Source organism: Sapajus apella, unplaced genomic scaffold, assembly GCF_009761245.1.
Source record: "Sapajus apella isolate SASKATOON/1434 unplaced genomic scaffold, GSC_monkey_1.0 scaffold36, whole genome shotgun sequence".
NCBI lineage: Eukaryota > Metazoa > Chordata > Mammalia > Primates > Cebidae > Sapajus > Sapajus apella.
The window spans coordinates 19,920,830-19,945,075 of record NW_022436976.1 but is presented as its reverse complement, the minus strand read 5'-3'; the positions used below and the strand labels follow the sequence as shown (position 1 = coordinate 19,945,075).

General features: G+C 35.0%; 1 protein-coding gene across 3 annotated transcripts in view; it reads left to right on the top strand.

The window, feature by feature from the left end:
• PDE4B (phosphodiesterase 4B) overlaps positions 1-24,246 on the top strand; it is a 560,636-nt gene that overhangs the window by 191,987 nt on the left and 344,403 nt on the right. The window contains exon 1 of one of the 3 annotated variants that reach the window (XM_032296713.1): positions 7,463-9,236. The exons of the other annotated variants lie outside the window; for them this stretch is intronic. Coding sequence (XP_032152604.1) covers positions 9,001-9,236 — 236 coding nt within the window. The 5' untranslated portion in view covers positions 7,463-9,000. Of the gene's footprint in view, positions 1-7,462; positions 9,237-24,246 lie in introns of those variants that run through there. 3 annotated transcript variants of the gene reach the window in all.

The following is a 24,246-nucleotide window of genomic DNA, read 5'->3' as shown; positions in this document are numbered from 1 at the left end:
TTAAGCCACCCACTCATTTGTACTTTGACCTAGGAAGTCCTAATAATGTAATATACTATTGTGTATGTCAGAGATTCAGACTGTATTATTAAAAAGTGTCTATCCTATTGTATAAGGATAGTTGAAAAAGTATAGTTATTTAGGGTGGAAGAGAAAAGTACTAAAGAAAATATCTTTGCAGGCTATGTGTGACCCAGGAATCCTACTCTTGGGTATTTACCACAGAGGAATAACAGCTTATATTCACACAAAAAACCTGTACATGGATGTTTACAGAAGCTCTGTTTATAATTGCTCAAAACTAGAAACAGCCCAGTGGGCAAAGGATAGGAACAGCTACTTTACAAAAGAAGACATACATGAGGCCAACAAACATATGAAAAAATGCTCATCATCACTGGTCATCAGAGAAATGCAAATCAAAACAACATTGAGATACCATCTCACACCAGTTAGAATGGCGATCATTAAAAAATCTGGAGACAACAGATGCTGGAGAGGATGTGGAGAGATAGGAACACTTTTGCACTGTTGGTGGGAGTGTAAATTAGTTCAACCATTGTGGAAGACAGTGTGGCGATTCCTCAAGGACCTAGAAATAGAAATTCCATTTGACCCAGCAATCCCATTACTGGGCATATATCCAAAGGATTACAAATCGTTCTACTATAAGGACACATGCACACGAATGTTCATTGCAACACTGTTTACAATAGCAAAGACCTGGAACCAACCCAAATGCCCATCAATGATAGACTGGACAGGGAAAATGTGGCACATATACACCATGGAATATTATGCAGCCATCAAAAACGATGAGTTTGTGTCCTTTGTAGGGACATGGATGAACCTGGAAACCATCATTCTCAGCAAACTGACAGAAGAGCAGAAGATCAAACACCACATGTTCTCACTCATAGGTGGGTGTTGAACAATGAGAACACATGGACACAGGGAGGGGAGCACTACACACTGGGTTCAGTCGGGGGGAAATAGGGGAGGGACGGTGTGGGGTGGGGAGCTGGGGAGAGATAGCAAGGGGAGAGATGCCAGATGTAGGTGATGGGGAGGAAGGCAGCAAATCACACTGCCACCTGTGTACCTTTGCAACAATCTTGCATGTTCTTCACATGTACCCCAAAACCTAAAATGCAATAAAGTAAATAAATGGGAAAAAAAAAATATATATGTGTGTGTGTGTGTGTGTGTGTGTGTGTCTGTGTGTCTGTGTGTGTGTATACTCTTTAAAAGTCTTTGCTAGAGCTGTCAGCATGCTTATATATCAAATATCTCAACTCTTTGATTTTACATATGCAATATTGCAGTGTTTTGATAATATGAAGTATTTATATTGAAGTAAATTTGAGTTACTCTAAATTTGAATTCTAGGATTTTATAGCAGGTCTTCACAAACAAAATCATATTTTCTTCATTATAAACTAGTAAGCCATCATAATTAATGTTACTGAATTTTTTTTAAATTCCTGATATGAACAGATTTAAAGTAAACAGACTGTAGTGAACAAACAAATCTTGAAATTATGTGATCTGATCTTGATCTAGCCTACTATTTTGGAAGCATTTTCTACATTGATATATATCATGTACCCCTACAAGGCTCAGAGTAGTAAAATATTAATTTGGGAAATTATTGTTTCTGTGAAATAGCTTGCAAATGTCCATTTAAACACATAATGGATCCCTGCATATTATTCTTTTTTAAAAGAGCAATGAAGTGGATTTGATTTAATATTCATGTGTGCTATACTCTATGATCTCTGTAGTATCACAGTTAGCTGGACTTACATAGGCAATTACCTACATTTGAAATTTTAAAGTATAGATAAATACTATGTTATTTTTTTCTTATCTATTTCAGACAAGACTACTGACAAAATAGGAAACAATGAAAAGATAAAATTTCATTTTAGAGAAAGAGCTTTACCCAAATATAACTTTGTTTCCAACAGCTATGTCCCTAATATTTTATTCATTTGAAATCACCCTGTTCGACAATTTTCTGACAGGTTAATATTATCTTTGGGAACTGGAGTACCCTCTTTTAGTGTGGTTTTTACAACACCTACCATGGGAACAGCCTCCCCTTGCGTTTATGTATCTGACTCATCTTTGCTAATATATCTTGATGTTAATAATGACCTAGGGAAGAAAGAGAGGAACTCCCTTAGTATTTTTATTCTGTGTAATCTGCCTTCTTAGAATGTGCCTTGTGAAAGAAGCACCTAATTACTCTGCCAAAACCAGAAAGCACTGTGAGGAGAGAGCCTGGCAAGCTTCTCCTACCGGTCTGCCACCTAATGAATAGACAATGTAACACACTGGTATTCTGCTTTTGCACTGCAGCAAGAATGTGAAAAAAAAATAATAATTACGATTAAAAGAACAAAGAAATGTTAGCTAAAATGGTAAACATGGATAAACTGCTGTGATTTAAAAAGTTTCCATTTGGAATTCTCTGTAAGCTCAAGTATAAAAAGGACTAGCTGTAATCACTTTCAAGACAGTAAGAAAAATCCAGGGCTAATAGCAGGGCATGATTTGAGGCACTAAATTTATTTTTCATTCATATATTTAACTGCTAAATATTAATCAGTTGGAATACACAATGTCAGGCTTTGAAGATACAAAAGTGAATACAATAGTTTATGCCCTTGGAGAGCTCATAGATTAGGCGAGGAGACAAATGAAAAAAAAGTATCATAACATATCACAAAGCATTCTCAGGGAGGCAGCCAATGCTGTTGGAATACGGAAGTTGAGAAAAATTTTACTGAAGAGTTTTCCTTTGAATTTAGCCTTAATGGATGAGACATGATATGTTTGACAAAGATAATGGAGAAATAACACTTCAGACAGTGAAAACTGCATAAAATAATAAATACTCAACACTTTGAAAATGCTACTGCTTAATGCCTATATAACTCTTACTCGAATTTGAGAGACATAGTTTATTCCATTTTGTTTGATGCCCCCTCCTTTGTCTTATTCTGTACCAAGATCAGCTATTTATTCATTCAATGAATATTTGTTTAAATACCTACTATGTAGCAAATAGTATTTTGGGAGTTGGGATTATAGGATGGAACAAACAAAGTCCTGTTCCTCATGAAACTTAAATTCTAGGGGGAGCAAACAGATAATAATGAAGTTATTAAGTAATATGAACTGTGATAAACAAGCTGTTAGTATTATATGCTGACAAGTACCATGGGAAAAAAATGAAGCAGAATAGGGGAGGTTGATACTTTTAAATAGGATGATTATAAGGGACTTCATCAAGCAAGTGATATTTGGGCAAATGCTAAAGGAGATGAAGGAACAAACCATGCAGACATACTGGGAAAAAGGAAACTTGAACATTTTCAGTGAACAGAAAGGAAGCCAGTGTGGCTAAAGAAGGACCAGGGGGAGAGTTGAAGATGAAATAAGAGAGGTACCGCAGTTGTGTTTGGGGAAAACTCATGTAGGGACCTCAAGGCCATTGTGTAGACTTTGCTTTTACTCTAGGTGATGAGGTGTTACTGGAGGGCTTTGCGTGGGCAATTCTTTTTTGAATGGGACCATCTCTAAGAAACATGAATCCATGCTCAGGCATCTAGGATACAAGCCTCTCACCTAGGATTCAGGTGACATTATCAGGTGGTACAGGCTAAAGCTAATCTTTCTGAAGCACCATTTTACTAAAGGTGAATAATTAAATAGCATCATATGCATAAAAGTGAGGTATTCACATCATCTTATAAAGATATCATGCTAAATAACTTTAGACTCAAGGATGCTAAGTAAATGTGAAGATGAACTTCTAGCAATATGACTGGACCACCCTGAAAACATGAATTCCCTCTTCTGTCCCATAAGGTATCCTCTGTTATAAAAAGGTTGGGTAGCATGGGTGCAGTGTAATAAAATGGACACTATAGTTAGAGTGGAAAGCTTGGTTTTGAGTATTGGATCAACTCTTTAAAAATTATGTAATTTTGTGTCTTGATATTCTTATTTGAAAATGGGTAAAATAATATACATTCCGTCTACAAATACTTATTGACTGTCTACTCTGTGCCACACTGTATCCCAAATTCCAGAAATACAGTGCTGAATAAGACTCAGCCCAACCCTAAAGGATTTTATATTTCAAACAGGGAATTTCAACAGTATTTGTCTGAAATATTTATGAGGATCAAATAAAATAATATATTAGAAATGCTTACTGCCATATATGGCACACAATAGGTATGCAAAAAATGTTGAGTTACATCAAAGAGTTGCTAATTTTCTAAGATACCTAGAAGACCATTTTCATTACATTGAATACTATTTTCTTGTCAATCATGTTAGAATAATTCTCTAGCTTCCTTTTTAAAAACAAAATAGAAAAACTGGGAGAAGTTGCAATTTGGGGTGCTGTAGTTATATATAACAGTATACTTACTGTTATATATTGTTGTATAACAGCATACACTGTTGGAAGAGGCATGGTTGTTCAGTGGTGTTCCCTTGTCTTTGACTGAAGGAAGGGATCTTGTATAGCTTTATTTGAATAAAGTCGAATAGTTGTGTGTTGTTTTAGAAAAAGGAAACTAGCTAGCGAAATAAATAAAGACATGATCAACAATAATTCAACTTCATTAATACTGATAGTCTTAAATCTGTTATTCTTTTAAAGTTTTTTTTTAAAGTTTTTGAATTATCTTTTTTAAAAAAGCTTTTGAATTAATTGTCTTTTTTAAAAAAGCTTCTGAATTAATTATCTTCTCAAATACCCATCTTTGTATTTGTAGAAAGTGGGAACCATGTTATTTTGGGTTCAATGTTGTGCTTGGGATAATATTATTGTATGCAAACTGCAGTTCTGTGCATTTTATAATAGTTGAAATACTTTCATTTTATAATAGTTGAAAAGTAGTCACTCATTAGAAAATTTATTCCAGGTCAACTTTTAAAGTTTAAAGGATATTGAATTTAAAAAGAATGTAATTATTTTCATCCAAAATAGTTGTATTACAAGGATGTTGAATTTTAAAAGCATTTTAAAACAAAGTTATTATAGTGTCACTATAAATTTATAATATTTTTGGCTGGAATTAATTGACCTTTTCAATTCAATAAAAATCAAAATGTTTTCAATTTTTTTTACAATATTTGTAATTGTAAGTAATGTATTATTTAATTGCTATTGACCATATAACTATTCAAATCCTTCAATGATATTTTATTATCATAAATTATTGATTCTTACTGCATTGACAGGATATGAATACTAGAAATTTCATTATTTAAAACTGAGACAGGCTGGGCATAGTGACTGACATCTGTAATCTCAGCATTTTGGGAGGCCAAGGCAGGTGAATTACTTGAGGCCAGGAGTTCAAAACCAGCCTCACCTATGTAGCGAAACCCTACCTCTACTAAGAATACAAAAAATTAGCCAGGCATGGTGGCAGGCACCTGTAATCTCCTACTGAGGTAGGAGAATCACTTGAACTCAGAGGGAGAGGTTGCAGTGAGCCTTGAGGTGTCACTGCACTCCAGCCTGGGTGACACAGCAAGACTCTGTCTGAAAAATAAAATAAAATAAAATAAAATAAAATGTAATTGAGTTATAAAAATAAATAAAACTGAGACATACCTTTAATTTGAATTCTCGAATAATTCTCAGGTGTCTGTACATTGATAAATTAATTGAGAATTACCCATTTCTCCTTTTGAGATGCCAAGGCTAAGGATTATACATGAACAGAAAGGTTTTCATTTTATCCATTAGTTCCTTCCTAGGCACTTGACAGGGCACATAGATTCTATCACATAGACTCTATTTGCTTTTTCTTTTGTTCTCCTGGTTGTCTCTCTCAAATAGTATTCTTTGCTGAAATATACATGGGATTTTTTACTGTGCTTATGTTTACTTTTTCTTAGATAGCATCGCCTATCTCCTATCTTGTGGACTCATCTTTGATTTCAATATTTGGCAAAGCATCTCACTTTTTTATTTTTTAGCAGTTTGACTCTAAAAACAAACTTTTATGCATTTGCCTTAAACATTTTTTTTCAGAAATAAGTAATTCAGACTTTCAAACAGCCTGATTATCTTTTAAGTTTTATATTTCAATTGACTCTCTTTGGTATTCCTAATATTCTTTTTAGAGTAGGTAGAGGTAACAGACTTTACATGTTTTTGTGAACTTCACATCTTAGGATGGTTCTCAAAATTTCTTTAATTGGGACCTTGGCTGTCATAGTAAGTAAATTGAAAAGAGTAATGTGGAATGCCACATGATGTCACATATATTGGCAATAAGAATTGGAAAGTAATTATAAATGCATTATTGTACTGCTTTAGGTAGGTTTATGTCAACATTTTCTTATCTAAACTCTTGTTCACATAAAGCTAAATCTGGATTGTGAGATTTGCTGTAATATTTTTAGGAAGAAATTTCTAAAATGCTTACTATATTTTGGCAGTTTTGAAAAGTAAATATGAGAAATATCTTTTGTAACTTCAAATTGCTATTTTATTTTTTGCTAATACATCACTCTGAATAATGGCAAAATCACATATTTTCATCTCCCAATTTTAAGTCATATTATTGCTGGAGGAAAGTCCCAGCTTTGTTTTCATAATTCAGCAAATAATGGGTAGCATAGCCATATTTTCTCCTGTCTAATAATCTGTCTTCTCAAATAGGGCAGTTAAAATATCTTTAAATATTAAAAAATACATTAGAGCTTACCTGAACAAAATTACCACTTTGTAACTGAATCAAAGAACATTCAACTGGGCATCAAAAAACCTGAGTTTTAGTTTTAGCTCTAACATTATTTGCTAATGTGACTTTAGGAAAGTTGCTTAAATTCTCTGGCTCTGCTACCTTGTCTTTCAAATGAGGAGCTGAACAAGGTGATTACCAGGATTCAGTGCAAGTTCTAAGATTCCATGACTGTGCTTTTATTCATAATATATTTTAGTTAATTATTAAAATGTTGTTGTGCTTTCCAGAGTAGTACCTATGAATCAGTACTTTAAACTCTTCCTATAATGTTTGAACCCCTTTCCCAAGGGCTGGCGTGGGTCTTACTTGTTTCTACACGTAGGAGTTGGTCTGCTAGTATTTAGTCCTTTAGATATTTAGCACATTTTAAACAGAATATCTGACACAGATGAATATTTTATTTTTTGAGACAGAGACTCACTCTGTCACCAAGGCTGGAGTGCAGCAGCATGATCTTGGCTCACTGCAACCTTCGCCTGCTAGGTTCAAACGATTCTCGTGTCTCAGCCTCCTGAGTAGCTGGGATTACAGGTATGTGCCACCACACCCGGCTAATTTTTGTATTTTTTTTAGGAGAGAGGGGGCTTCACATGTTGGCAAGACTGGTCTCAAACTCCTGCCCTCAGCTGATCTGCCTGCCTCGGCCTCCCAAAGTGTTGGGATTACAAGCATGAGCCACTGCACCCAGCCCGAATGATTTTATAAGGGTAGAAGACTTCACATCTTGGTGGGAGAATTAAACGTCTCCCTTTTTCACTTAAATCTTACAGAGAATCATTTTTTGTGTGTCATTCTTGCTGATGAGCCCTAGTTCTGCTTTGTCAAATTTATTTGAGATCAGGCTGGCCCTTGTGGCAATCATTGCTGGTATAGACTTTTCATAACATCCAGAAACTTCAAGCACCGCTATATTCTTTCTACTTCCACATGTGCCTTTTAAAGTATAGAAGCTGTATTCTAACATGTATCTGAATATCAGGTTTCAGTGATCTACTTTTGGACTTGAGGCATTTTTTGGACTCCCCTGCCCATAGGTCTCACTTGCATTTCTGTGAACAAAGAGCACACACACTCTCAAATGTATATGCCCACGCACAAGTATACAATATCTTGTACACATACCTGCACACACACAAACACATGCATAGTGCTTGGCTTTGGACTCTGCGCTTTAACTGAGAGTATTCATTCTTCCTGGTTGTTACCTTCATTCCAGTTTTGGTGAGCTTTGCTGTCAAAGTGGCTGTGCGTCTAATACAGAGTAGCTGCTGTTGGCAACCCATGAACAATGAGCTTAAACAGAAAAATGAGGGTAATGTTTATTGGAATAAAGATTGGGCATTAAATTCCTTGGGGGCATGAACCAAATCCAATGTTTTCCTGTTCGCTGACATTTTTTATATTGATGCCGTTTTGGATCTTCTAGAGAAGGGAGGGGCAAAAAAAAAAAAAAAAAAAGAACTTCAGCAAATCAGCTCTTTCTTTCAAAAATGGAATTCAGAGGCTATTTTAGCTAGCTTTTTTTTTGACAATCCCGTATTTAATCAGTTTTTACTGTGATAAAGACAGCCTCACAAATTTTGTGGAAGTCTAAAGCGATGAAGGGTGTTGTTAAGGGGGAAACAGAGTGCAGTTGTTTAAATAATCCTGGGCCAATAGCATTTGGTAGGTGGAGTTACTGTTGTGTGCATTACAGAGCAAGATAATTCTGAATGAAGACTTTAAACATTACACATGCTGGACGGTTTCTAGGTCGGCTCTTTGTGCACACAAAACAAGTGACTAGGTTTTACTTACTATCCATTAGTGAATGCAGCTTGATAAGTTTTTTTTAGGAAAAAAACATGTAAAGGATTTATCAGAAGCCCTTATGAATATTTCATGAGTTGATATATTCAGCTGAATGAATTCAGTGAGTGTCAGTGTGTAGCTTGCAGACAAACCTCATCCACAAGGAGGCTACTGACATTGGAAGCACTTTGGCGCATTTTCAGAGGCAAAGCCAGCCTGATAAAGCTCCTTGTGACAGCCTGACTTGCCATTCTTCGAGTATGCTGCTCTTGCTCTGAGAAGCTCATACATTGGAGTCACAGCTTCGTAAATTAAACTAGAAATAGTTTGCAGACTTATCAGTCTTCTAACCTGCAGCAGTGTCTCTGCTATGTTTGAGATTTTTGTTTTGGATGGTGAAAGCTAGCACTCCTTACAAGACATGACAGCAAAAGATTCTTCAAAGGAACTTACTGCTTCTGAACCTGAGGTTTGCATAAAGACTTTCAAGGAGCAAATGCATTTAGAACTTGAGATTCCGAGATTACCAGGAAACAGACCTACATCTCCTAAAATTTCTCCACGCAGTTCACCAAGGAACTCACCATGCTTTTTCAGAAAGTTGCTGGTGAATAAAAGCATTCGGCAGCGTCGTCGCTTCACTGTGGCTCATACATGGTAAGACGAGACTTGGAGGTATCTACAGTGCTTTTCAGATTCTTTCATTAGCACTAGTGATCTAGCAATGTAGAAAATGGAACATTTTAGTTTTGTTCCTAATACATACCACAAGTGTGACATAAATAGAGACCAGGTCAGCTGAAGAATACATAAATGTACTGTGTGCTAAATTGTCATTGTGCTACTAGCTATTTCCACATAAAATATGCTTTTAACTGCAGAGTCTTTAAAATTGCTGCTTATCAGAATACATAGCTAATTCTAGGTAAGTAGAGTAATAAATGAATTTTTAAAGTCAGTTTTTTGTTTCATCTATGTTGAGGTCGTAGGTGACTTTTTTGTTTTGTGATTGTTGGTGATTTAAACAAAATAATTTTGGGACATGAATAAGTCTTTTATTCTTAGTTCTAATTTATTTTTAAGATAATGTATGAAGTCAAACTTAATTTATTGTGCCACCATGTTTATAGTGCATAAACCAGTGAGATTTTGATAATTTTTGACTGATCTTTACACTACTTAAGGAAAGGGAAAACTAAGTTCCTACTTCTGAAATTGCATGGTTACTTTATGATTCCAAAATGCTGTTATTTCTAAGAGCCTCTTTTCTTTAAAAAAACAAAAAAAGTACCTTAACATTTATAGATATTTTTGTAGTGCCCAGCAAATAAATTTAAGAATGCTCTGTAAAACTTGCGCTGAGCCTGCCACCTTTAATACATATGTTTACAAGGTATATAAATATAGTAGGGTAACTTCCTTAAACAGTATAATGATGAAATATAAGGAAAAAACAAAACAAAATTAAATCACTTTTATTGTAAAAGACAGGCCACTTCAGATTTTTTGGAGAATATGTTTTCTTTCAGATTAAGCTACCTTTAAAAATTAGGTAGCTGTACCTTAGTTTTATCTAGCAGGGACTGTAGCAATAATGGGAGCCTGTACATCTTAAAGGCAATTCTAATACAGTGATTTTGTGACTACATGCTGGATTGCCAATCAACATTATAAACTGTGGAGATCTGATTTTTAAAAATTAATATTCACGAGTTATTTTCTACTTGTCTAAAATGTTTGCCTGCTTAATCTACTGCATACTGCATTGGCAAATTAAAGTTACACCTAGAAAGATATAGCTTGCCTTTGATGGATACGACATGCTTAGCCAACACATACTTTGCCTGGCATATATGATGTGCTTATTCTTGCTTTCTGACAATGGACTGTTCATATAATGGCTTTATTGCAGAATTTCTTTGGTAATCTTCTCGATGTATTAAATCATGTTGTTTAATTGTAATCTCGTATTTGCAGAATACACGTGGTTAGTCTTTCAAAGCCTACCAATGGTGGTAACATTTGTAGAAAGGGAAGGTTTATGGATAAAGATGTACTGATTTGAAGAAGTCCTCTCTTTTGTGCTTTATCCCACCCCTAACATGTGTGTATTTTCATATAGTTTGCTAAGTAGTATAACTGAATAGGGAAGATATATACATATATATATATAAACATACCCTTTGTTAGAAAAATAATATATGTAGGATATATATGATTAATAGATGCATATGTTTTCTCACTTGAGTAAATATTAAATCACTAGTTTGACCAAAAGGATATTTTTTTAGATAGCTAATTTTTAGATAATAATAAGTCTTCCTAAACCCTATGTAATATTTTTCTTAATACAGAGTTTTGGTTCTGAATACAATAGTGTGACCTTTCTTTTTCTTATAATAGATTTTTGATTTGCTAGGAACATAGAGCTATAAATATTGGAGTTTTTTACTTTTCCAAAAAACCCAAATTTTAAAATAATTAAAGGGCTAGTTTTACTCATGCATTATACAAATTTTCTTGCAGCAAGTTGTAAAAGGAACAATTAAATGATATGTGAGGTTACCTACGCTAATAAGATGATTTTCTTAATTGAGTTAAAACAAAATTTTACAATTGCCAAAAAAGAAAACATAGGACTTTGATATAATGCTCTCTAATATAGATTAAAATAATCCATTAATCATTAAACTTATAAAATAACTTTAGTTATGACTATGATTCATTTTCACCCTTTATTCCAACTCACACATTCCCCTTCTGATGTTTCTCAGTAAAACTATATCACAGTTTGTTTTCAGCTCATGATTAAGTCTTTATTTATATTTATTTGTATTGTTTTATCTGAATATATGCTTAACATTTTCCAAATTTATTTTCATAAAACATGCAATGAAAATCTCTTTCTGGAAAATAGACATATATCTTACGTATTTTCATGATTTTTTTCAAATCTTAAGAATTTTGCCTTTTCCAGGGGAACCCCAATAAAGGCTCTGGCCTAATGCTTAATGCTTTCCCCTTGCTTCACATTTTTGTCTCTTGAGCACCCTAAGGTCTCTCCAATGAGTATATGTGGTTCTTTATGGGCTGCCATATCTGCTGTCTCTAAGACTTGTGAGTGTAATAAACTTTTCTTTCTTGAGTCTCCAAAAAATTTTATGTGCTTTTTTACATTAGATGAAATGGTTACGTGAGGAAATAAGAGCATAAATACTTTATTTTTGCCTCTTTGTCATAGTGAAATGTAACCAGTTTTTCACGATCAACGATTGGCATTTTCCAAAGCATGCACTTAAGTTAGAAATTCCAAGATATGCACTTAGAAGTCTCTAAAAACATGTTATTACTTTACAGTAGACAGTAGGCTTCTTTTAAGAAGATTGGATTGTTTTGATTCCAGCGTTGAAATTAAAGTAATTTTCATGATGAAGCTAAACAATGCAGAGGATGCAGTTTATATGCAAACCCACTGAACAGTTTTTATTTGTAGATTTCATATTTTAGTCATATGAATGTGAAGTTCTGGCTTTGAAAACCCAAGTTATGAATGGTAGACTAATGGCAGAAGATTTAAGAAATATTTATGAAATTCTGACTCTGGGATTGTTTAAAAATATCTGAAGAAATGTAGGTATTCAATGTGTTATCACTAATCAGAGTATTTACAAAATCCTAAATCTGGAAGGAATTTGGATAATTATCTCATTGCTTCCTTTTACCCTTGGGCAGGACCACAATCACTCCATCTTTAACATATGGAAATCTGTCCTACTTTTAAGACTCTAAAGAAAATAATTCTAAAACCTCACTTAGTATACAATCTTACTACTTTATAGTCCAGGTACTGAAAAGTTACTTGTCATGATTAATCTATATTATTTGTATGTTATATATAATCTGTTTTCCACTCAATGGATATTATTAATAAAAAAAATGCATAAGAGCTTGCTTGAATCTGTAGATCATTATTAACTGGTGCCAGAGTTTTCTTTTTCATTCACTCAACATATGTAATTGAGCACTGCTGTGAGCATGAAGAGAAAAAAAATCTGATTCAACCCACATGTATTCCAACACCTACTATATTTTAAGGTTTTTTTTTTTTTTTTTTTTTTTTACTAGAATGTCTGCATATGTTATCTCATTTAAGTTTCATTTGGAGTATAAGTATACTCCAAATTCACGATCCTTTCAATATTACCTGTGGCAGATATCAAAAGTGTTCCAAATTGCTTTAGCTTCTTCTAGGTGTTTATATTCCATTAATCATCATTTTGAATCTGAACCACCATCTCAAATTTCCAAATTTTTCTTTGAATTCTGAAACCCAAAAGTGGATACCACACTCTTTGCTAGATGATATGAAAATATATAGATATGAAGCATGTAATAAGTTGCAAAGTCGATGGAACCTTCAGCATTAGTGAATTGGAAAATTACTGCCAGAGTTCTCAGGTAAGCATAGTGTTTATCCACAACCCCACATTAGGGGTGACAACTTCTGAAGCTCAGTGTTATCCTACCTGGTCTGTATGGCCTGTCTATGCTTGCCTGATACTTGTCACAGTGTCCAGCTTTTATAACCTTCCCTTCTTTGTTGATGTCTCAACCTCATCATCAGTTCTCTTTCATCATTAGCAACATGATGCTCTCTGAAGAAAGCTACGGCAATGGTCTTGAATATATCCTGGGCCCACAGCACCCCCCCGCCCTATCCCCGCCACCCCCCACACACACTGCCTCGTTGCATTGCTGCTCTTTTCTGGACCTCTCTTCTTATACTGGTGAGCACCATCTTCTAACTGTCTGTCCGTGCTTGCACACAGGAAACAATATTTTTCTAATTAGAAGTTAGTAGGAGAAAAGAGACGTGTATTTGTTTTCCTCATTTCGTTTTACCTATCTATATCTTGGAAATCTTTTCTCATTTTAACAAAGCTTCATGAAGTCTTTACTTGTGTATATGATATTTGAATACAAAAGTTTTAAAAGCCATAGTTAGTACTCTAAAGGGACTTATACTTGGCAAGACAACACGGGATTAAGTGGAGAAGAATAGGAAAAAAAAAAAACAGTGAATATGGTACATGATTGACCTTTCTCAGAACTGTAGACATGCTTGCTGTATTATACAACTCAGCCCTAGTTTGTTAGCTAAATCTACTGAATCTGTGCTAGCATTATTGATCAATTTCCTCAAATTCTTTCTTGGTAATATTGAAAATTTTTTGACAGATGTCTGTCTTTACATATTTATTGATTGAACATTTGTTTGAACAAAACATTTGTTAAGAGCCGACTATGCACCAGGCTCGGCTCTGGACTTAGGAGACACAAAATGAGAAAGAGTCCATGTCTTGGAAGAACTCCTATACTAGCTGGAAGACAAACTTGTGAATTAATAATTAATCCATGGTATGGGAATAATACTACTGAAGTGTGTTGTTCAACTTGTCATGAGAGCACAGAAGAAATAACTACCACTAGAGAGTGAGTCAATATGTTAAGGGAAGTTTAGAGAAAAGATGACATTTTTGTGGAGTTGTGACAAATGAATAGGAGTTTTCCAGGAGAAGAATGGGCAGGAAAGGTATTCTTTTGGCTAAAGGAGTAATAATTAGGAAATCCTGTTAACCAATAATAACAATAATAGCTCTAATATATTGAGCACTTATATAATGTGATGGATATTAGTTCTAAATGTATTTACTCATTTAATCACATAAAAACTCCATGAATTATATACTATTATTTTCATTTTATAGGAAAAGGAATAAAGGTCAGACAGCACAAGTAATTTGTTCAAGTTTACACAGAAAATGAACAGCTGAGTTGAGATTTGACTCTGAGCACGAGTGAAAGTACATATAGTTCACTGGGGTTTCAGCCTAAGAATGCAAGGTGGGAAAGCTAGGAAATAAGACTATGCCAGTAGATTGGAGCCATTTGCTAGGGCTTCCAATATCATGAACAAGACTTGGCCTTTAGCCCATCCATCCTCAGTGGGGAGCCACGACAGGTTATGAGACAGGGATTGCCATGTATCATTTTTATTTTGGAAAGGTACTTTGCAGGTCAGATGGAGAATGGATTAGAGGATGAGGAGTTTAAAGGCAAAGGGAAAAGGGACAATGTGCATTTGAGATATAGTGACTTCTACTTATTTTGTATATCCCATAACATTGAAAACCAGGCATATGACATGCTTTATGACTTAACAAATTATGGTTTCTGGAAACTGAAAGGAAAGCGTGTGAACTTGGTGTCTCTTGCATTTATCACTTACACCATGATGCTGTACATAGTACTAGCTGGTACAATACCCCACATGCATCAAACAATCAGCAAAGGTGCATAGGAGGATGGGCACATATGGGGAAAACCCTATTAGCTCAGTCCTAATTTACTAGAGGTGCTTTGTATTTTGCTTTAAGTGCAGACTGCTAGTGGGTTTTTATTTTTAAATAGTAGGCATTATCTTAGTCCACAGTCTGGATCAAATGCCAGTAGAAATCTGTGCCTCATAGCCTGAGTCTGTTGCTTTAATCAGAGCAAGCATTTTATCAGTACATCTATAAATAGTGTTTTCCTCACCTTTTAGTGTCCTAAAGTCTTCAATATATTGGATTTTTAAATACTTACTGTAAAAAAGGGCTTTGTAAAGTAATGGTGACAACCCCCAGGATACATGCCGGAAGGTGGCCCAGCAAGCTTGCCAGCTGCCTTACTGCTAAAGGCTAAGCCCATTTTGCTGAATCCCACTTGCTTTCTTTTTCTATTTCTTTCTGTTTTTTTTTTTATCTCTCAGTTTTTCTCCTTGGATGTTTATAGTGCTTCCTTCTCTAACATCACTGTCAATGCACTTGCAACATTATGCCAGAAGCATTTAAGTGATTCTTAGAAAAGAATCTCAAATGCTTGCCATGGTTTTCAGGCCCTATATTATCTGGCCCCAGGCTGCTTCTAACCTAATCTCCTGTTCTCCAGTCCTGTGAGCCTTCTTTCTGTTCTTCAACAAACTAAGCCTGTATACACTTCTGGGCCTTTGCCTGCTTTTTTTCTACCTGGAAGAAAAGTATCTGGATGTTCACATGGTTTCCTCTTATGTCCATTCAGGATTCTACTGCCTCCAGATATCACTTTGCTGGCCCCCTATCCAAATAGTACCCTTTCACCTTCTACCTCCTTATCTCTTTGGTACTTATTATTACTTGAAAATACATGATAGACATGCTTATTTATTATATTGTTTTATCCTTTTATTGTCTGCCATCCTGCTAAATTGCATGAGGGCAGAGATTCCCTCTTGTTTTCTGTATCCTGAGAGCCTACAAGAAAGGCAGTCATTTAACAAATACTTGTTGCATAAAATAACGAATGAATATGGTTTCTGTTTCCTGCTCTTTATTCTTTGAGCACTTTTCCTTTAGCTTGATATGAAGGAAGCAGAAAGGAAGCTTTGTTGATACTTACTCTACAAGCATCCTTCTCCATTGATCTCCCAGTAGCTGTGCTCCATTTTTGTCAGTACAGCTACTCTGATTTGCTTTCTATATTGTATTCTAAGATATTGCAGATACGGGTTTAATTATAATATCTCACTAGAGCCTAAGCGCTTTACATGGTAGCCTATTTAATTAAGTCACCATGTACAAATCATACTACCTAGCCTGTAGTGCTGTAAAGTAAATATTTGTCTGTAGCACTGTACAATTATTTATTTGGTTATTCTTCATGCATCAAGTAGCACGGTTGGTGCTTCAACTCAGGAAAGCTCCACATATCTTTCTCGTGAGGAGAAGTGCTGTATGGAGGAATCTATTTGTTATTTTGTCTTCAGAATGTTTACATAGCATACATTAGGATGCTTAATTATCTCTATTTTTTTACTGATGCAACATTTACAATATTAACTCTAGCAGCAGCGACAGCAATTTGAGCTTTTTATAGGATTTCCCCAGGGAACTTGGAAGGAAGAAGTCTACAACTTGCAGAGTGAGGAAACTGCAAATTAATAACCCTTGTAACTCTAGAAAAGACATCACTGGGAGAGAAACTATTCACTTGGTTTTGTCTCATTTTTTTTTCACTGAACTAGGAGGTTGGGGACCTCTGTCACTGGTAGTATTTTGTTTGACATAAATATGTTAGAATACCACTATGTATACTTTAGGTTGAAATGAAAAGCAACTCAACTTCTCAAGTTACTTCTTGCCGGAACTTAGGGAGAATGAGGATGACTGCTTCTCAAGACGTTTGTGAAAGAGAATGCCTGTGAGATGTGTTCCCCTGACAGACCCAGGCTTGTCCTCCTCTTCCTAACTACACCTCTTACAACTCAGGTTTATTGAAAACTATGCAGATTGGAATTAAGGGGGTGGAGGATAATGTGACTTCAAAGAGTGCTTCTTTCAAACTGTATCTTCTAGAAAATGAGTGTTCTAGGAAATTTAGGAATTCCTTGAAAAAGAGAGTGGTGATGATCTGTTTCCTGGTTCTGGGTCAGAACAAAGCAAGATGGATGATCATATGCTTAGAGAATTTTGGAGGATTTTCACACAAATTCCATAATCTCCAAATACTTGAAAACTACCAGTTTAAGAGTTAAATGAATAGAGAGAGAAAACAGTGTTTAGTTGTGCTTGATAAAGTCACAGACATTTTCAGGTAATTTATAATATTAAAATTATCTTCATCTAACATGTCCAGGAATGGCAGCAGGATAAATGAGGAGGATGTAAGCAACTGTGGGTCCATGAGACATCACTGGTAGTGAAAATTTAAAATTTCAAAGTTGGAAGAATAGTACAATGAACACCTTTTACCTAGATATACTAATTGTTAGTGGTTTCTCTTATTTATCTCTGGCTCTTTCTGTGTATAAAATCATATATATGTTTTCTTAATGTTGAAGAGAGCACATTTATGTGGAGAGCAGTAGTTTTGGGATCAAAAGAAAACTTATTTATTTTAAAATATGAAATAGTTTCCATGTCATTAGCATGATATTATTAGAATTCATCCATGTTTTTGCATTTATCAGTAGTTTATTCCCTTTTATTATTAAGTGGTATTCCTTTGTATTGGGTATACTACAATTTGTTTATCTATTCACCAACTGGATAGAAATTTGGATTTCCAGTCTTTTGGCTATTATGAATAAAGATGATATATACATTCATATATAGTTGTCTGGGTAAACATATATTCTAATCTTTCTTGGGTAAATATCTTAGAGTGACATTGATGGGTTGTATGATGAAGCATATATATATATATATATATATATATATTTTTTTTATAATCTGTCTTTTGTTTTTTTGAGACAGTCTTGCTCTGTCATCTGGGCTGGAGTGTCGTGGCATGATCTCGGCTCACGGCAAATGGGTTCAAACAAGTTTTGTGCCTCAGCCTCCTAAGTAGCTGGGACTACAGGCATACACCAGCACACCTGGCTCATTTTTGTATTTTTCATAGAGATGGGTTTTCACCATGTTGCACAGACTGGCCTAGATCTCCTGGGCTCAAGTTGTCTGCCCACCTCAACATCCCAAAGTGGTGTGACTACAGGCATGAGCCACCATGCCTGGCCTAAAGTATATGCTTTACTTTATAAAACACTGCCAAACTGTTTTCCATCATGGATGTGCCACTTTATAGTCTTACTAGCTATATATGAGAGTTTTATTATTCTGTATCTGAGAGAGCATTCTGTATTGTCAGTTTTTTAAAATTTTAGTCATTCGAATAGGTAAGTAGTGGTAACTTACTGTGATTTTAATTTGTGTTTTCCTTATGACTAGTAATACCGAACACCTTTTAATGTCTTTATTTGCTATCCTTATCTCTTTGGTGAAATAGGATTGTTTATACAAGTCATGTGTCAATAAACTTTGCAAATATTTTAATTCTTAACAGTGTGCTAACAGACTGACAAGTTTTGAACACATTTGTAGCACCATTTAAAAAAAGAAAACTATTAAAACAGTTCTAGTTGAAGGTTAAAGGCATCTATAACAAAGTATGATTTTTCTTGCTAATAAATTATTGGTTTTCATCACTAAAAATGGCTTCTAAGAAGTGATGTCTATAGCATTCAAATTCTCCTTCCTCAAGAAAGGATGCTATTTTTTAAAAAAACATATATCTCTAAGAATGAAACACTGTATAGTGTCTTAATGTAGTATACTACAAAACATGGAGTTCTATCATTGTATAATGTTATCTTGAATTTATTTTTTATGGTGAATCTTTGTTTTATGTGACTTTATCTGGAGTCAAGAAAGCTAGGTTGAATATAGTTATTTTACTTTGATTTGCTATTGAAACTTTGGATCAATCCTAGACCTAATTTAACTGTCCTCGACCTCAATTCTTTTATTGGAAAAATGGAGAAAAGAGTTTTATGTCCAAATATTTTCAAATGTTAATTTAATTTAAATATATCTACCTAGACTGTGAGTTACCTAGTTCTTGAGATTATTAAAGTACTTAGAACAGTGCTTCAAGCATAAGTTGTATAATAGATGCTACTGTTTAATTATCTGACTAAATCTCTAAACATACACAAACATGCACATTATTGTCAGGGTTGGTTGGAAAAGCAGGAACTAGTTTTTCATTTTTTTGAAGAGCATCTGTGTATGGACTGTGCCAATTTGAGAGTCAAAGTGCATATCAGCTAGTTAAGAAATACATTTATAATATCCACAATGTGACAATTCAGTATACTAAAGACACAAAATACTATTTATTTGCTGTCATGTAATAATCACATTCTAATGAACGAAGCTAAATTATACCAAAATGCACGAATTATCAGAAGACCCTGTATGAATAGCTTATATTTCCAATAAGAAACTTTATAGTCTTGTTTTGCTGTCACCAATACATTTTTAAAAACCATTTATCATCTTCCACTGTGTGAAAGAGATAGGAAGAGAACCACTTTGAAGTCATTCCACCCACTTGTACCAATACGCTTGAAAGCAGAAAGACAAAACAAAACATAAGAAGATGCCTTGTCTATTTCAGGATCCGCATATTAAAAGCCAATATAGGATTCAGTGAACAAATGCCTTGGAAGAATTCCAGTCTTGTTAAACTTATTTATCGCAAAATGTCTCCTTTCCATCCTTTCTCGTCCTCTACAAAATTGATAAGCTGAGACTATTTGTTGCAGCGTAGAGGATCCTATCATGCTTCTGTTGCTTATTTGTGCTGTAATTTCCTCAGCAGTTTATACTGGAAATATTTACCTCACCATCAGGACTGTTTAGGCCTGAAGACAGGTCAGAGAAGACAGGACAAATAAACTATGGGATCCTAGTCTTTCTCGCTGGGGTCCTAACTGCTCAAGACTTCCTCCTGAAATTTTGCTGTTGAAATTTGTATGCAAATTTCAATTTCATGGCATTAACCCTGGCTTTTGTCTTTACCTGTCAACCTGCTTAGCCAGGTATGAGTTCATCCATAAAACAGTGTCTTTCACGTGCTTGTTTACCAAAATGACATGGAGACTTTAGGAGGCCAGGTGATATGATGCAAAAAGCACAGCATTTGGTTTCTAACTGCACCTTTTACCAGACACTAGTTTAGAAAAACTAGAAAAATTAGAAAAATTAAATTATACTTGTATTAGTCCTTTATGAAGATTAAATGAAGTAATGTGTGTATGTGGTGTGTAGTATAACCTCTGGCTAATGGCAGGTAATAAGCAGTCCTTAGTTCACTAATGTATCGAGAGCTTATGATTTTGTGTAAAATTTATGTAATATGTATTATACTGTAAACTACTTAAAGATCTTTATAACATGATTTAATTAAATCAGTTTTCACTGAGCAAATGCGGTGCATCTTAAATCCATTCTTGTGGACCACTTAGATACTATTTAATTTCATAGGATATGACTATCATAAAGCCCATATTAATTGTCCTTACCACAATAAAATAAAAAATAAGTCTTTATGTGTTATGACATGTAATCACTCTCATTCATCACAGAGATCATTTCCAATTGCAGATTTTGACTATAGAATAATCTTTTTTTCTTTAAAATTTCACTTACTTTCTTGAATTTGATACTTTCTCCATTAGTTAAACTATTAATAGATACCAATGAAGCACTGTTTTTTTAAGTTCATGTAAAAAAAATTTATTGGGCTTTTCAAAGTGCCAGAATGTCTCTGAAGTTGTTTTCCTTAGTAGGATATAACCTCCTAGTGACTTGTTTATATAAGAAAGTTCATTCATGAGAGGCAGTGGAAAAGCGCCCAGGGATTTAGATTGACAGAATCTAGACATGTATCCTGGCGCCACCACTTACAAACTGGTTATTTATTTATTTACTGAATGGAGAAAATATTTCACTTTTGGGAGCATCAACTTCTTCATCTGTAAATTAGAGATAAAACAATAACACATTTCTCTACTTATATGATATTATATGGTTACATAATATTTGCAAATATAAATTAATATGGTTGAGAAGCATGGGAAAAGAAAGATAAAGATTACTGGGCAGAAAGTAATGGTACTCTATAGTTAACATATAAAAATCAATGTGCTTGACTTAAATGCCGCAGGTGTATTTGGGTGTATGTAAATAGCATCCCATTAATAAATATTATCAAATACCATACACTTTGCTCCAGACTTCTTTTATAAAAGAGGGAGGAGTTTCCGCCGTATGGGACCAGGTAAGTGAGAGACTGGAGACAGGAGATAGACTAAGTGATATCTTAAGATCTCATCTACCCCATGGATCTTTATATCACTTTTATGCTTCCTGCAGAAAGATAATAATGAGCTCGTATAACCAATATATAGTGAAGTGAAAGTTGCATTTAACCTTTATTCAGACAACTTTACAACATTTAAATCAAATTGCTCTTTATTTCTTGGTCATTTCCAAGAATATTTAAGGATGAAAACAAAAATAAAGGTTATTGCTTTTCCTTTGAGAAAGGCTTCCTTCTCACATCATCTTTGATCTGGCTAGCATGTCCCTTGGCTACTTAAAGGCAGGAAAAGGTTATATCTTTAAGACCAGGGGTTCTATTTAAATGAATTGTCATTGAAAAATGGCTATTCAAATCAACTCAAAGCTTAGTAACAGTGAAAATAAAGTAAACTACTTTTGGGTTTCACGAGTATCATGCCAAGTTCCTGGCTCTGTCTAAATTAATACAAATAAGAGTTTTAGGAACCTATCTGGAAATTGTAGATTAAATTAAACAACTGCTTCATCTGAATAAAGCTTTGCAGAGCCTAATATGAAGGATCTATCTTCATGAATATAGTGCTTGTTTGGGATTCAAGGGATTTGAGTTTTAATGCCAGCTGAATCCCAAATGCCCATGGAGCACATATGCATTCATTTGCTGCTGGTAGCTTTTCTGACAAGTAGGATTAATAATTACCTGCTCTACCACCCTTACCTTAGGTATTATGGTATGAATATTCAATACCAGTGTTCATAGAGTGCTGTGCTTTTCTGCAAAATAACATGGAAGAAGCATTCAGAAGGAAAAAAAAGGTTTCTAAAAAAAGTTTTATGCATATCAGATTTTCAAAAATGTGTCTCAGCTTTAGAATGCATTAATGAATTTTGTATTTTATGTGAACCCTAAAAATGTTCTTGTCAAGTACTTAGTAATCTGAAAGCTAACATAATTGTTTTGGGTTTCTTACAGCATTGCTGCATTTGTGTATGTTAGTCCTCTTTCAATGGATAAACACCAGATGGACATTGCTTAGTGAGTTCACTCTGATGGGTGGCTTGCATTTTTATTTTTTATTGATTACAACCAACAGATATTTATTGGTGGATAATGCAAGAATGATGCACCATGCCATCAAGGAGCTGTAATCTGGGCAAGGAGAGTATATAGTCATTTAGCATGTGAAATGATTTATTTTGCATAGATACAGTGTTAAAAGCATATAAGTATAACCAGGCATAGTGGTTTGCACCTGTAATCCCAACCACTTGGGAGCTGAGGGAAAAAGATTGCATGAGGCCAGAAGTTTGAAACAAGCCGGGGCAATGTGGTGAGTGATATGATTTGCCTGTGTCTCTACCCAAATCTCATCTTGAATTATAGTTTCCATAATCTTCATATGTCATGGGTTGGACCTGGTGGGAGGTAATTGAATCATGGGGGAGGTTCTTCCATGCTGTTCTCATGATAGTGAGTGAATTCTCATCAGATCTGATTATTTTGTAAGGGGATTTTCCCTGCTTTGCTCTGCACTTCTTCATCCTGCCATCATGTGAAGAAGAACATATTTGCTTCCTCTTCTGCCATGATTGTACGTTTCCTCAGGTCTCCTCAGCCATACGGAACTGTGAGTCAATTAAATCTCTTTCCTTTGTAAATTACCCAGTCTCGGGTATTTCCTCACAGCAGTGTGAGAATGGAATAATACGGTGACACTCCTGTCTCTACAAAAATTTTTTAAACAAATAAATTAGCCAGGCATAGTGGCACATGCTTGTCATTCAAGTTACTCTGGAGGCTGAGGTGGGAAGATCCTTGAGCCCAGCAATTCCAAGCTTCAGTGAGCCCTGACTGCATCATTGCACTCTAGCTTGGGCAACAGAGTGAGACTTTGAAAGAAAAATATATACAAAAGTATAAAATACAGGACCAGGCATGGTGGCTTATGCCTGTAATCTCAGCACTTTGGGAGGCCAAGGCAGGTGGATCATTTCAGGTCAGGAGTCCAAGACCAGCCTGACCAACATGGTGAAACCCCATCTCTACTAAAATGCAAAAATTAGCCAGGTGTGGTGGTAGGCTCCTGTAATCTCAGCTTCTCAGGAGACTGAGGCGGGAGAATTGCTTGAACTCAGGAGGTGGGTGTTGCAGTGAGTCAAGATTGCACCACTGCTCTCCAGCCTGGGTGACAGAACAGAAAAAAACAAAACCCCAAAATTCCAAACTAACAAAGAAAACAAGACTCTTCCACTGCTACCAGGTGGAAACAATCTAATTATGAAACTACAGGTTTGAAGAACAATGGTTTTACTTCTTTTTCAAAATGGCTGTGGGACTTGACTCTGCCCCAGTTATTGTGACTTACTGAGCAATTAATCACTAGTGAGCTACACTTGAGAATCTGGTATACTAGCAACAGGCTAAGTAGTTTGCTGATGTGAGCATGTAGGAAATATCTTCTAAGACAGGGGGAAACAAATTAGCATTTTAATTGTTTCACATAAAAATTAGGCAATGATAGACAAATGGGACCTAATCAAACTCCACAGCTCCTGCACAGCAAAAGAAACCGTCATTAGAGTGAATCGGCAACCAACAGAATGGGAAAAATTTTTTGCAGTTTACCCATCTGACAAAGGGCTGATATCCAGAATTTACAAAGAACTAAAACAGATTTACAAGAAAAAAACAAACAAGCCCATTCAAAAGTGGGCAAAGGATATGAACAGATACTTTACAAAAGAAGACATACATGAGGCCAACAAACATATGAAAAAATGCTCATCATCACTGGTCATCAGAGAAATGCAAATCAAAACAACATTGAGATACCATCTCACGCCAGTTAGAATGGCGATCATTAAAAAATCTGGAGACAACAGATGCTGGAGAGGATGTGGAGAGATAGGAACACTTTTGCACTGTTGGTGGGAGTGTAAAT